Genomic DNA, 13,107 nt, shown 5'->3' on the forward strand with positions numbered 1-13,107 from the left:
CAAGAACCAGTGTGCAAATGGGATGCCAGCACCACAGATGGACGCTTAACCTACTATGCCACAGCACTGGCCCTGTAAATAAATCTTAAAAATAAAAATATATATTGGGGGCAGGTGTTGTGGTGTAGCAGGTAAAGCTGCCACCTGGGACGCCAGCATTCCTTATGGGTACTGGTTTGAATACCGGCTGCTCCATTTCCAATCCAGCTCCTTGTTAATGTGCCTGGGAAAGTAGCAGAGAATGGTCCAAGAGCTTGGGCCCCCACACCCACATGGGAACCCCAGAAAAAAACTCCTGGTTCCTGGCTTCCGATCAGCCCAGCTCTGACCACTGTGGCCATTTGGAGCGTGAAACCAGTAGGTCAGAGATCCTTCTGTCTCTCATTTGCTCTTTGTAACTCTTTTAAATAAATAAATAAATCTTAAAAAAAGTAAAAAAAAGATTTGAACATTTCATTACATGTAAAATTTATCTTAAAAGAAAAACAAATAAGGACTCTAAGTTAATGACATTTATGCTGAACTATTTAAAGGGGAATGTACTGATGTCTACTGATTTTATTTTACTTTAAAAGATTTATTTATTTGAAAGGCAAAGTTACAGAGAGGCAGGGGCAGACAGAGGTCTTCCATCTGCTGATTCACTCTCCAAATAGCTGCAATGGCCAGCACTGGGCCAAGATGAAACCAGAAGCCAAGAGCTTCCTCTGGGTGTCCCACATGGGTGCAGGAGCCCAAGCACACGGGGCACCCCCACTACTTTCTCAGGCACATTAGTAGGGAGCTGGATCAAAAATAGAGCAGCTGGGACTTGAACCGGTGCCACATGGGATGCTTGTGTTACAGGCAGCAGCTTTACCTGCTCCGTTACAATGCTGGCCCTTTTTTAAAGATTGTTATTTATTTATTTATATTTAAAGTCTGAGTTACAGAGAGAGAGGGAGAGAGAGAGAGAGAGATCTCTCATTCACTGGTACCCTTCCTAGATGGCTGCAATGGCTAGCACTGAGCCAGGCCAAAGCCAGGCGCTTCATCTAGGTGTTCCACATGGGTGGCAGGGGCCCAAGCATTTCGGTCATCTATTGCTTTTCCCAGGCCATTGGTAGTCAGCTGGATTTGAATTGGGACAGCCGAGACATGGTGCCAATATGGAATGCTGGTGCTGCAGGCAACAGCTTAACCCTCTAAACCCCAATGCCAGCCCCTCTACTGAGTTTAAAATGCACTGGCAATAAAATGGATGGATAGATGGATGGATGGATGCAGAGATGGATATATGCACAGTAAGGATGGTAAAATGTTAGCAGTAGAATCTAAGTGCTAGATATATAGGTATTCACTGTAAAGTTATTTCAAATTTGGGGCTGGTGCTGTGATGTAACGGGTAAAGCCACTGCCTGTAGTGCTGGCATCCCATATGGGTACCAGTTTGAGTCCAGGCTGCATCACTTCCAATTCAGCTCTCTGCTATGGCCTGGAAAAGCAGCAGAAGATGGTCCAAGTCGTTGGGCCCTCTGCACCCATTTGGGAGACCCAGAAGATGCTCCTGGCTCCTGGTTTCAGATCAGCCCAGCTCTAGCTGTTGCAGCCATCTGGGGAGTGAACCAGTGGATGGAAGACCTCTCCCTCCCTCTTTCTGCTTTTCTGTAATTCTGTCCTTCAAACAAACAAATAAATCTTTAAAAAAAATTATTTCAACTTTTCTGATTGAAATTTTTCATAATAAAATGCTAGAAAAAATTAAAGTACATAGGATGGGGTGAGTTATAAGATGTCTGAAGGATGAAATTTTTGTAAGTTTCTATCCAGAAAAAAAAAAGTCTAAGAATTTTTTAATAACAGCAACAGCAGAATGTGAGAGAAACAGTACAACTAGATTTTAGCTAGCAGTCTTTCCCACACAATATTAAGCTTGTCCTCCAGACCTGACAAAAGCCAGTTGCCACTAGTCAAATGCACAGTGGGGGAATCACATAGACTCACAGTCCCTTTTGTACTTTGGAGGGGCCGTGTATACATTTATCTCATGCCACTGCACTCCAGATGAGCATGACTATGTCCTTTTAAAAAACATGTTTATTTTACCAAATAGCTAATACCTCTGTCAGAGAATGTAATTAACAACCTTTTTCACAACATTTACTTGAAATGCAGAGCGACAGAGAGACAGGGAGATATGAGAGATCTTCCATCTCCTGGGTTACTCCTCAAATGCTTGCAACAGCCAGGGCTGGGCCAAACTGAAGCTAGGAGCCAGGAACTATATCTCAGTCTACCATGTGAGTGGCAGGAGCCCAAATACCTGGGCCATGGTCCACTGCCTTCCCAGGCATATTAGCAGGATCAGAGCAGAGGAGCCGGGATTCAAGTTAGCACTCTGACAGGGGATGCAGGCTTCCCAAGTGATGCCACAACACTAGCCCCTTAGTAACCTTAGATGTGTGCTATTGATATAGTGAAAGCATTTAACAAGATGATCCCTCACTCCTTTTTATATTTAAATGCTTGATGAACCATTCAGAATCTAGTGGATTTAGTACTGAATGTCTTGCTTACTTAGTCCCTTTCCTGCCAGAAAAGGGAGACACACGGTGCATCTAGTCTCCACTTACCTTCGCTGGGGTCTGCAGGAATCTCACTTTCCTCTGGCCCTGCCTGATCCTCTGTATGATGCTCTCCCTCTGGTTGAATCTGAGATAAGACATCAGGCTGATTCATGGCATAATCTAGGAGAAGCAAAAGGGATAGTGGGGTTGACAAAGAGATAAATGAGTTTGACAAACTAATGGTCATCAAAGCTTAGCTCAATCTTTGAGGCTCACGGTGCCAGGAAAGTTTTTTTAAGATTCCACAACACTTCGCCCATCTGCCCACCTCCCACCACGGTTGATATCAACTCAGGAAAGGAGAAAAAAGACGTAATGTGTGGGAAAAGTCCAGGTGCTGCTGGCACTACTCACTTGTTCCTTTCATTGAAAACGCAGGGTGCCCCGTGGGGAAGCAGTAAACTCTATTCAAAGGTGAAGGTTAACCCATGAAAACCACCACGGGGCACACTGGACTTCATTCTCTGTCCTGTGATCTGGCAAAGGCAGAGGTAATTATTTCCTATCTGGCAACTGTGAAAGGGTCAGCTTTGGTCTGAACCAGAATCAGAAGTATGTGAGGACAGAGAGCGAGGAGAAGGGACTGTGTGGAGCCCTCTTGGAGTTGCTGTCACTTCATTCAAAGGGTGCCAACTCAGCCTCACCCATGGAGATGAGAGACTCGTAGTTGCCCTTCATGATATTCTTGTAAAGTTCCTTCTGCCATTCTTCTAATTTTTCCCACTCTGGAGTGGAAAAGTAGATGGAGACATCATCAAATGCCACAGGCACCTGAAATTACAATCACAGGGATTAGTCCCTCCCATTACCACCCAGTCGTTCAGTAACTCTTTTTTCCTCCATAATTAGTCCCTTTCATTATTTTTTTACCTTCTCAAAAAGCTGGTAGAAAATATTCTAAGTATCTCTAAAACTGTTTCCTTTAATGCCCACTTGCCACTACTACAATCCCAAAATCCTAACACTCAGGCAATGCTGCCTGCAGCTGGTACCTTTTCTTGAGGCGCATCCAAGTCTTGGCTAACAGTAAGAAAGTATGTATGTAAATACCACACGATTTCACTTGTATGAACTGCCTTTTCTCCAAGAACATCACTCCCCAGGAAATCTCAAGTTGTTTTCTTTGTGTTGTTTTTAGTTCTTCCACTAGTCTGTCAAATAGAGACAGTTCCCTTTGATGCCACTCCTCCTCCGTGGAGCAGGGACAGTTCCATGGTAGATGACTGAAAGCTAGTGGGATTGATATTGGAGGAATGTTAAGAATCAAAATTAAACTTCAAAATTCATTTTGTCTTCTCTGTATATCCATCTTTTTGGAAGCTTTGTTTACACATTAAACGGGACATTTTGCCTGCTTAACATCTGATTTCTGTTCACCAATTCTTCTCTATTTGCCTATAAGACTTTTACTTTCTCCTGCAATCTTTTCAATGTGTTTTTTTTTTTTTTTAGATTTATTTATTTACTTGAAAGTCAGACTTACACAGAGAAGGACAGGCAGAGAGGCAGAGAGAGGGAGAGAGGGAGAAGAAGAGAGGGAGAGAGGGAGAGAGGGAGAGAGGGAGAGAGGGAGGGAGGGAGAGAGAGAGAGAGAGAGAGAGAGAGAGAGAGAGAGAGGGAGGGAGGGAGGGAGAAGGAGAGAGGTCCTTCACCCGCTGGTCCACTCCCCAGATGACTGCAACAGCTACAGCTGCACTGATCCAAAGCCAGGAGCCTCTTCCAGGTCTTCCCACAGGGGTTCAGGGGCCCAAGGACTTTCCCAGGCCACAGCAGAGAGCTGGATCAGAAGTGGAGCAGCTGGGTCTCGAACCAGCGCCCACATGGGATGCCAGCACTGCAGGCGGTAGCCTTACCTGCTACACCACAGTGCCAGCCCCTCAATTTGTTTTTATAGAGAGAGTTTATTTCTCTGGGAAATGCAGCTCACTGCATTTTCAATCTTTAGTTTGAATGTTTGGTTCTTCGGTGTGATACATTCATGAAGCCTCTGCTTTTCTTCCAATTACCATTTCTGTTCCTCTTCTAATGCATTTTCTTTCCTTTTTTTTAAAAAGATTTATTTACTTATTTGAAAGTCAGAGTTACACAGAGACAGAGAGAGAGAGAGGGAAGAGAGCGAGTTCTTCCATTCACTGGTTTCACTCCCCAGATGGCTACAACAGCTGGAGCTGCACCGATCCAAAGCCAGAAGCCAGGAGCCAGGAGCTTCTTCCGGGTTTCCCATGGGGGTACAGGGGCCCAAACACTTGGGCCACCTTCTACTGGTTTCCCAGGTTATAGCAGAGAGCTGGATTGGAAGTGGAGCAGCTGGGACTCGAACTGATGCCCACATGGGATGCCAGCACTGCAGGCAGCAGCTTTACCCACCAAACCACAGCGCCTGTCCCTAATGCATTCTCAACTTTTAGCTGTGCTATTTCAGGTTGGCTTCTTAAATTTTGGCATTCCTATTTTAACCTCTCCACTATTCAGCATTTGGCTTAAATCCAACAAGTCATTCTCTGACCATGAAAGATCTGCAAACTGCTGATTTGCTGTTTCAGACCACAATTTTTTTCTCTACATTTTCAAAATTCACAATTCGCTGATGTTTTAACCTAACCTCCTGAAGTTCTCTTCTGTCCAATTCTTCTGTCACTTGTGAAGCACACAACTTCTCTCCCCATGATCCTTTCAGCTGCTTCCAAACATCATGTTCCATTTTTATTTCTTCTAAATCTGCAACTCTGAAATTCCAGCTTTTCAACTTGTATCACAACCTTTTTGTAATCATCTTCCTTGAAGCGTGTACGTTACATATTAATTCACAGTCCTTTTCTTTCTTTCTTTTTTTTTTGACAGGCAGAGTGGACAGTGAGAGAGAGAGACAGAGAGAAAGGTCTTCCTTTGCCATTGGTTCACCCTTCAATGGCCGCCGCGGCTGGCGCACCGCGTTGATCCGATGGCAGGAGCCAGGAGCCAGGTGCTTTTCCTGGTCTCCCATGGGGTGCAGGGCCCAAGCACTTGGGCCATCCTCCACTGCACTCCCGGGCCACAGCAGAGGGCTGGCCTGGAAGAGGGGCAACCGGAACAGAATCCGGCGCCCAGACCGGGACTAGAACCTGGTGTGCCGGCGCCACTAGGCGGAGGATTAGCCTATTGAGCCGCGGCGCCGGCCGATTCACAGTCCTTTTCTACTAAGCACTTCGTAGTGTTCAACAGCTAATTTGAGAACCTCATTGTCTAAGCCACCAGTTCACATTGAAAGTTATTTCTTTTTCTAGCTCACTCAGGTTTTGCTGCCTCCAGTTTGATGTCTGTTAATTCTAGTTTGCTTGAATGTTCAAATTCTTTTACTTGTCAATGTATGTCTTTCTTATTCAGATTTATGCAATTCACTAATTAAGAGATTTTGTTCATTGCTTGATTACAGCCCCTTTTCCAAGCATTTGACTTTTTTTTTTTTTTTAATTTTTGACAGGCAGAGTGGACAGTGAGAGAGAGAGAGAGAGAGAGAGAGAGAGTCTTCCTTTTCCCGTTGGTTCACCCTCCAATGGCCACCATGGCTGGCGCGCTGCGGCCGACGCACCGCGCTGATCCAAAGCCAGGAGCCAGGTGCTTCTCCTGGTCTCCCATGGGGTGCAGGGCCCAAGCACCTGGGCCATCCTCCACTGTCCTCCCGGGCCACAGCAGAGAGCTGGCCTGGAAGAGGGGCAACCGGGACAGAATCCAGCGCCCAGACCGGGACTAGAACCCGGTGTGCCGGCGCCGCAAGGTGGAGGATTAGCCTAGTGAGCTGCGGCGCAGGCCATCAAGCATTTGACTTTTACAGCTTCTGCAGAACTGACTGTAGCCTAAGCACAGCCAACTGCCACACTTGCATTCTTTGGACATTTTCTGTCTGAGCTCCATAATTCTTTTTTAGCCCTTAATTCTGCTACATCTGAATATCTTAATTTCAGAAACATATGAAGTTTTTCTCTAACAAGTTGCTTCACTTGTTTGCTGTCTTGTCACTTGTCTTGTGCAATCAACACAAAGCAGCAGCCTATGTAGTTCATCTTTCTCCAGTCTTGCAATCTGTGATCAATATTTTAATCTTCTAATTAATATTTTCTTTTAATTAATATTTTCACTCTTCTAAAGTATATGCAAATTCTTCCTGGTATCCAAATTTCTGATTTGAGAAATGCATGTTCATAGAGAAACTTATATTTAGTCCTATACTTTTTCACTTTTTTACCCAGATTCTGAAAACACTCTCATTGTAGTTTCTAAATTTTTTGTCTATTTGGGCTCTTAACAGTTATAGTTTATTTTTTTTTAAGATTTTTATTTATTTATTTGAGAGGTAGAGTTACAGACAGTGAGAGGGAGAAAGAGAGAAAGGTCTTCTGTCTGTTGGTTCACTCCCCAATAGCGCAACGGAACTGTGCTAATCTGAAGCCAGGAGCTTCTTCCCAGTCTCCCACATGGGTGCAGGGGCCCAAGGACTTGGGCCATCTTCTACTGCTTTCCCAGGCCATAGCAGAGAGCTGGATTAGAAGAGGAGCAGCCAGGACTAGAACCGGCACCCATATGGGATGCCGGCACTGCAGGTGGAGGATTAACCTACTGTGCCACAGTGCCGGCCCCTAACAATTCTAGTTTTTAAGGTGTTAATATCGGCAGCTTATTTCTTTTAAGTCTTTGGTAGTTTTCTTCACTAATTCTTGTTTTAGATTTTCAAGCAGCACTAAGATTTTTGCTGGTGAGTTTGATTTTCATTTACAAGGCACCTGAGTTCACTTTACCACTCTCTGTACTCATCCTACAACCTTGTGTGTGCTGCTTCCAGAATCCAATAACCAGTTTTGTGATGTTCACAATGTTACCTTTCATCAATGAACATTACTTTGAAACTCAGACTGAGAATCCTCAGCCCACTGTTTCCACCAGGAGGAAAACTGTTGGAGAAAATGTCCATATTGTAAAGTGAGCTAACAATCATCGATCTGGAGATGAATGGGGGTACTGTGTGCACAACTTAATGCCACTGAACCACACATTTTAAAATGGTTAAAATAGAGACCAGCACTGTGGCTCTGCAGGTTAACCCATGCTTACAGCATCGGTATCTCGTATCAGAGTGCTGCTCTGCTTCCAATCCAGCTTGCTGATAACAAACCTGGGAAAGCAGCATACGACAGCTCAAGTAGCTGAGTCCCTGCCACCCATGAGGGAGACCAGGACGGAGTTCCTGTGCCTGGCCCAGCCCTGGCCATCACGGGCATCTGGGGAATGAACAAACAGAAAGCACTCTGTCACTCTGTTTTTTTAATAAATAAATCTTTAAAAAAAAAAAAATGTTAGGGCCGACACTGCGGCTCACTTGGCTAATCCTCCGCCTTGCGGCGCCGGCACACCAGGTTCTAGTCCCGGTTGGGGCGCCAGATTCTGTCCCGATTGCTCCTCTTCCAGTCAGCTCTCTGCTGTGGCCCGGGAGGACAGTGGAGGATGGCCCAGGTGCTTGGGCCCTGCACCCGCATGGGAGACCAGGAGAAGCACCTGGCTCCTGGCTTCGGATCGGCGCAGCGCTGGCCGTAGCAGCCATTTGAGGGGTGAACCAATGGAAGAAGACCTTTCTCTCTGTCTCTCTCTCTCACTAACTCTGCTTGTCAAAAAAAAAAAAAAAAAAAAAAAAAAACCCTGGGCTCCAGGTTCAAGTGTCGGCTGCTCTACTTCTGATCCAGCTCCCTGCTAACGTGTCTGGGAAAGCAGCAGAGGATGTCCCAAGTCTTTGGACTCCTGCACCCACAGGAGAGACCCATAAGAATCTCCTGGCTCCTGGCTTCAGGTCAGCTTAGCTCTGGCCAGCCATTGCTACCATTTAGGAAGTGAGGGAGCAGATGAAAGACCTCTCTCTATCTCCTTCTCTACCTCTCTCTGTAGTTCTGTCTTTCAAATAAATAGAATAAATAATTTTAAAAAAAGGTTAAAACAGTAAATGTTATGATATGTATTTTATCACATTACTTTTTTTTTAAAAGGAGCAACCTGTATTATTTATTTATTTGAACATTAGAGTTACAGAGGGAGAAGGAGAGTAACAGAGATTGGCCCATTCCCCAAATGGCTGCAACAGCCGAGGCGAGGCCAAGCCAAGACAAAGCCAGGAGCCAGGAGCTTCCTCCAGTCTCCCATGAGGGTGACAGGGGCTCAAAGACTTGTACTATCTTTCCTTTCTCTCCCAGGCACATAAGCAGGGAGCTGGACTGGAAGCAGAGCAGCCGGGACCCAAACTGGTGCCCACATGGGATGCTGGTGCTGTAGGTGGCAACTCAATCTGCTGCACCACAGCACCACCCTCTTAAATATTTTTAAAAAGATTTTTTTCAGTATCTTTTCTCCTTAAAGATTTATTTACTTGAAAGGCAGATTTACAGAGAGAGAGGGGGACATGTACGTAAGAGAGATCTTCTATGCACTAGTTCACTCCCCAAATGGCCACAACAGCCAGGGCCAGGCCAGGACAAACCCAGGAGCCAGGAGCTTCACTGGAGTCTCCCAGGTGGGTGGCAGAGCCCAAGTACTTGGGCCACCTTCTGTTTTCCCAGGTGCATTAGCAGGGAGCTAGATTGGAAGTGGAGCAGAGGGACTGGAACTAGTGCCCACTGCCATCAATGCAGGCAGTGACTTAGCCTGCTCCTCCACAATGCTGATCCCCCAAAATAGAAGTTTTAAGGAAAAATTTTTGATCTGGAATGTGGCATTCAAATAAAAGGGTATTTTCAATAAAGTAAAGACACAAAAATTTATTTCCATATTTCAATCCAGTAAATATTCAATGTTTGGTTAGAATTAATTGCATTTTAATTTTATAAAGAAATCTTTAAGAGAAATATTATTTTATATATAAACTTGGAGTTTAAGATGGAAAGTTAATGTTTTCCATTATCCAAGAAAGGCAATAATTTTAATCACCTTTACTGCTATTCTTTTTAACAAACACTAAATTTAAATTATCCCAAGTAGCTTACAGAGGGGCTCCAGGTACACAAAGAAAACATACCTTCCACCTACTTCCTCATCCTCTGCTCCTCCCTTAACAGAAAAACCTAAAGAGTTGCTTATCATCACTCTAGTCTCTCTCTTCTCAACCCACTCCATTCAATCTTGTCTCGCCACCACTCCACTCAAACAATTCTTGTCAAGATCACCAGTGATATGTGTGTTACTCAAGCCCTCATCATTTTAGACTTTTAAAGAACATACCCAACCCAAATGACAACTCTCTCCTTGAAATACCTTTTTCTTTCTAGCCCTGTCACACCACATACTTTTCTGTGCTTTTTTTCCTATCTGATTGGACTTTCCTTCCTAGTCTTCTCCTACCCCTGGAGCTTGGTCCTTGGACCACTGCTCTTGCTTATATCCACTTTCTACCCCAAGATAATTACTTCCAATCTTATAACTTAAAATATCAGCTCTATTTCAACAACTCTCAAGTATTTCTCACTTCTTTGAGCTTCAGAGTCCACTTAACATCTCTCTTGCATGTATCCCAAGCATCTGAAACCTAACTCGACCAAAGGAGAACCAATTCCTCCTCACTCCCAAGGCCGTCCCTCCCTCCCCAAGGTATTCCTTTCCCTCAAGGAAATGCCAACACCACCCATTCAGTCCTTCAAACCTGCAGCCCGAGACTCAATGACATAGGATGGTTAAGAGCATATGCTCTGGAATCAATTAGGTTAAAATACACATACAACTCTGTCATGGGCAAATTAGCGTTGGAATCCTATGCCTTAAAATAAGTAAAGCATTTAGACTGTAAATTTTAAGTAAATTGCCACACAGTAAATTTAACAATGACTGTTGTTCCTAATTGATCATTTCCCAACTCTCAGTAGTAAATTCTATCATCTGTCTACTTCTTTCTGCCTCAACTCCTGCTACCCTCATCCATGCCACTCATCTCTTCTACCAACATAGCTGCCTTATTATTTCCTACCAGCTTCTTTATTTTTTATTTATTTATCTGAAAGAGTGCTCCCATCTTCTCATTCACTCCCCAGATGCCCGCAATGGCCCAGGACAACACCAGGAGCCAGGGAACCCATTCAGATCTCTTACATGGATGGCAGAAACCCTATTACAGAAGACCCTCCCAGGGTCTGCATAGGCAGGAAACTGGAGTCAGGAGCCTGAGCCAGGATTCAAATCCAGGTACTCTGAAGTGATACGTGGGTGCCTTAACCTGAGTCTTAATCATTAATCACTAGGCTAGAAAGTCTTTATCTGAGTTTTAACCTCCCATCCTCTTTGCCCCCTTAATTCATCCTCCACAAAGCAGCCCAAGTGATTATTTCAAAATACAAACCGAATATTCCTCCAATTTCTTCTCATTACACTTAGGTTAAAAATCCAAATTCCTTTTCTTGGTCTTAACTGTCCTACCTCAATGGCTCACAACCCTCATCACATATCAGAATCTTCCTTGGAGTTTAAAAATTATTCATACTGGGGCTGGTGCTGTGGCATAGCGGGTAAAGCCACTGCCTGCAGTGCCGGCATCACGTATGGGTGCTCCACTTCCTATCCAGCTCCCTGATAATGTGCCTGGGAAAGCAAAGGAGGACGGCCCAAGTCCTTGGGCCCCTGCACCCACACGGGAGATCCGGAGGAAGCTTCTGGCTCCTGGCTTAAGATCGGCTCAGCTCTAGCTATTATGGCCATTTGGGGAGTGAACCAGGGGATGGAAGACCTCTCTCCCCCTCTCCGCCTCTGCCTCTCTGTAATTTGCCTTTCAAGTAAGTCAATAAATCTTTTTTAAAAAATTAGTCTTACTTAGGCTCTATCCTGAACCTGTTATGTCTGAATCTCTATGTCATACCCACCAAATGTTTACTTACGTACAGCATGGGCTGAAAAACACTGCCCTAAATGATCTGATCCTCTGCCCATTCCTCCGAGTCATGCTCCCATTCATGAATGCACACCAGCGAACTGGCCTTTCCCCTTGCCTCAGTGTTCCGAATGCGTTTGTGCCTCCGGGTCTCTGCACTAGTCCCCCTTCCTGCCTGGAAACTCTCCTCAGACCTTCTCACAGATGGACTCCTTCTCATCCTTCACTTTCAGCTTAAACAGCAGCTATTTTATGAGAACTTCTCTGACAAACAATTGAAACTAGATAACCAGGTAGCAAAACAGGCATACATGGAAACTAGCTGCCTCACGGTCGTCTTCTACAGCTTTAGAATAATGTCTATTTCCTTTTGATTATGGCCTATTTCAACCAGAATAGGGCCCTACAACCCGGCACACTCACACAAAAGATGCTAAGTACAGGTTCCACATAAGTCCTAGAACTCTGGACAATCTCAAACCTCGTTATACATTCCTGATTATACATCATACAAACCTGACTACACATTCCTTATTTTGCCCTCCCTCTTTTTCACCAAAATGAACAAATTCAAATTCACTGATTTAAATGAGAATTTAGTCTCCTCACCAAATTTCCAGCAGACATTTAATAATTAAAAGTGACTCATGGATAACAGGTCAAAATAAGCAAAAGAAAAAAAATCCAACTACCAAATAGCCAATATGGGTTTGGAATGAATTTTCCAATATGAAGCTTGACCCTCTAAATGAGCACTAAAGTGAAAAGAGAATTCTTCCCAAATAGATAAACATGAAACACCATCAGCCTAAGACACTGTAGGAAATTTTAAAAGGAATTAAAAAGATCTAGCTAACTGGCCAAGGCTACCTCTTGCTACTGGTGTAAGGTCTAATGGTACCATTTCACACACAGAATGAAGGTATTACCTTGGGGATATCTCCTTTAACGCCCGGGGGCAGCCGCAGGATCCAGAAGTTCCTGTTGCGCAGCAGGTTCTCCAAGTTCTCCAGGCGCCGCTGCAGCAGCCCGTACTCCTGCAGCAGGGTGCCCAGCACGGCCCACTTGCCCTCCAGCTGGCTGCCAAGCTCTGTCACTGTCTTCTCACAGCTGGCTAGCTTCTTCTCTGCTGTTCCTGTCCGGCCTTCTAGGTGTAGGAGTCGCCGGCTGTGCACGTCCACCTTCCGTTCTATAGCCTGAACAGCAGCCACCACTGTCCACAGGGAGATGGCTGCTGTCTGCAAGTGCGCCTCATTTGCCGCTGGGGGTGTGGGTAGAGGAAGGGGCTGCAGGGATGTAAGGCACTCGGAGTCCCATTCAGAAGTCTGTGCAGTAGAGAAACAGGACAAGACATTGGGTGTTAAAAGGAATGCTAACTCCAAACTAAAATCAAATAAGGACTGCTTAACTGTCCAGCTGAAGTTAATCTAAATATAGAAGTACTACTTTGATAACTCAGAGGACGGGTTTGGTAAGATAGTGAATGAATAAAACTGGCTTTTTAAGAATCAGTCTGACGAGCCAGTGTTGTGGTTATGATGCCAGCTACCCATATCAGAGGGCAGGTTCGAATCCCACTGTTCTGCTTCTGATCCAGCTCCCTCCTAATGGACTTGAAAAAGCAGAGAAAGATGG

The 13,107-nt window shown here is 44.8% G+C and overlaps 1 protein-coding gene across 2 annotated transcripts in view; it reads right to left on the minus strand.

The window, feature by feature from the left end:
• ZNF398 (zinc finger protein 398) overlaps positions 1-13,107 on the minus strand; it is a 38,368-nt gene that overhangs the window by 20,436 nt on the left and 4,825 nt on the right. For both annotated transcript variants that reach the window (XM_002711940.6, XM_089329565.1), the window contains exons 2-4: positions 12,402-12,797; positions 3,251-3,377; positions 2,613-2,726 (exon numbers count right to left, since the gene is read on the minus strand). In XM_002711940.6, coding sequence (XP_002711986.1) covers positions 2,613-2,726; positions 3,251-3,377; positions 12,402-12,797 — 637 coding nt within the window. The remainder of the gene's footprint in view (positions 1-2,612; positions 2,727-3,250; positions 3,378-12,401; positions 12,798-13,107) is intronic.

The sequence above is a fragment of the Oryctolagus cuniculus genome, chromosome 3 (genome assembly GCF_051225735.1).
Source record: "Oryctolagus cuniculus isolate XC-2025 breed Fujian yellow rabbit chromosome 3, ASM5122573v1, whole genome shotgun sequence".
In the NCBI taxonomy this organism is placed as follows: Eukaryota; Metazoa; Chordata; class Mammalia; order Lagomorpha; family Leporidae; genus Oryctolagus; species Oryctolagus cuniculus.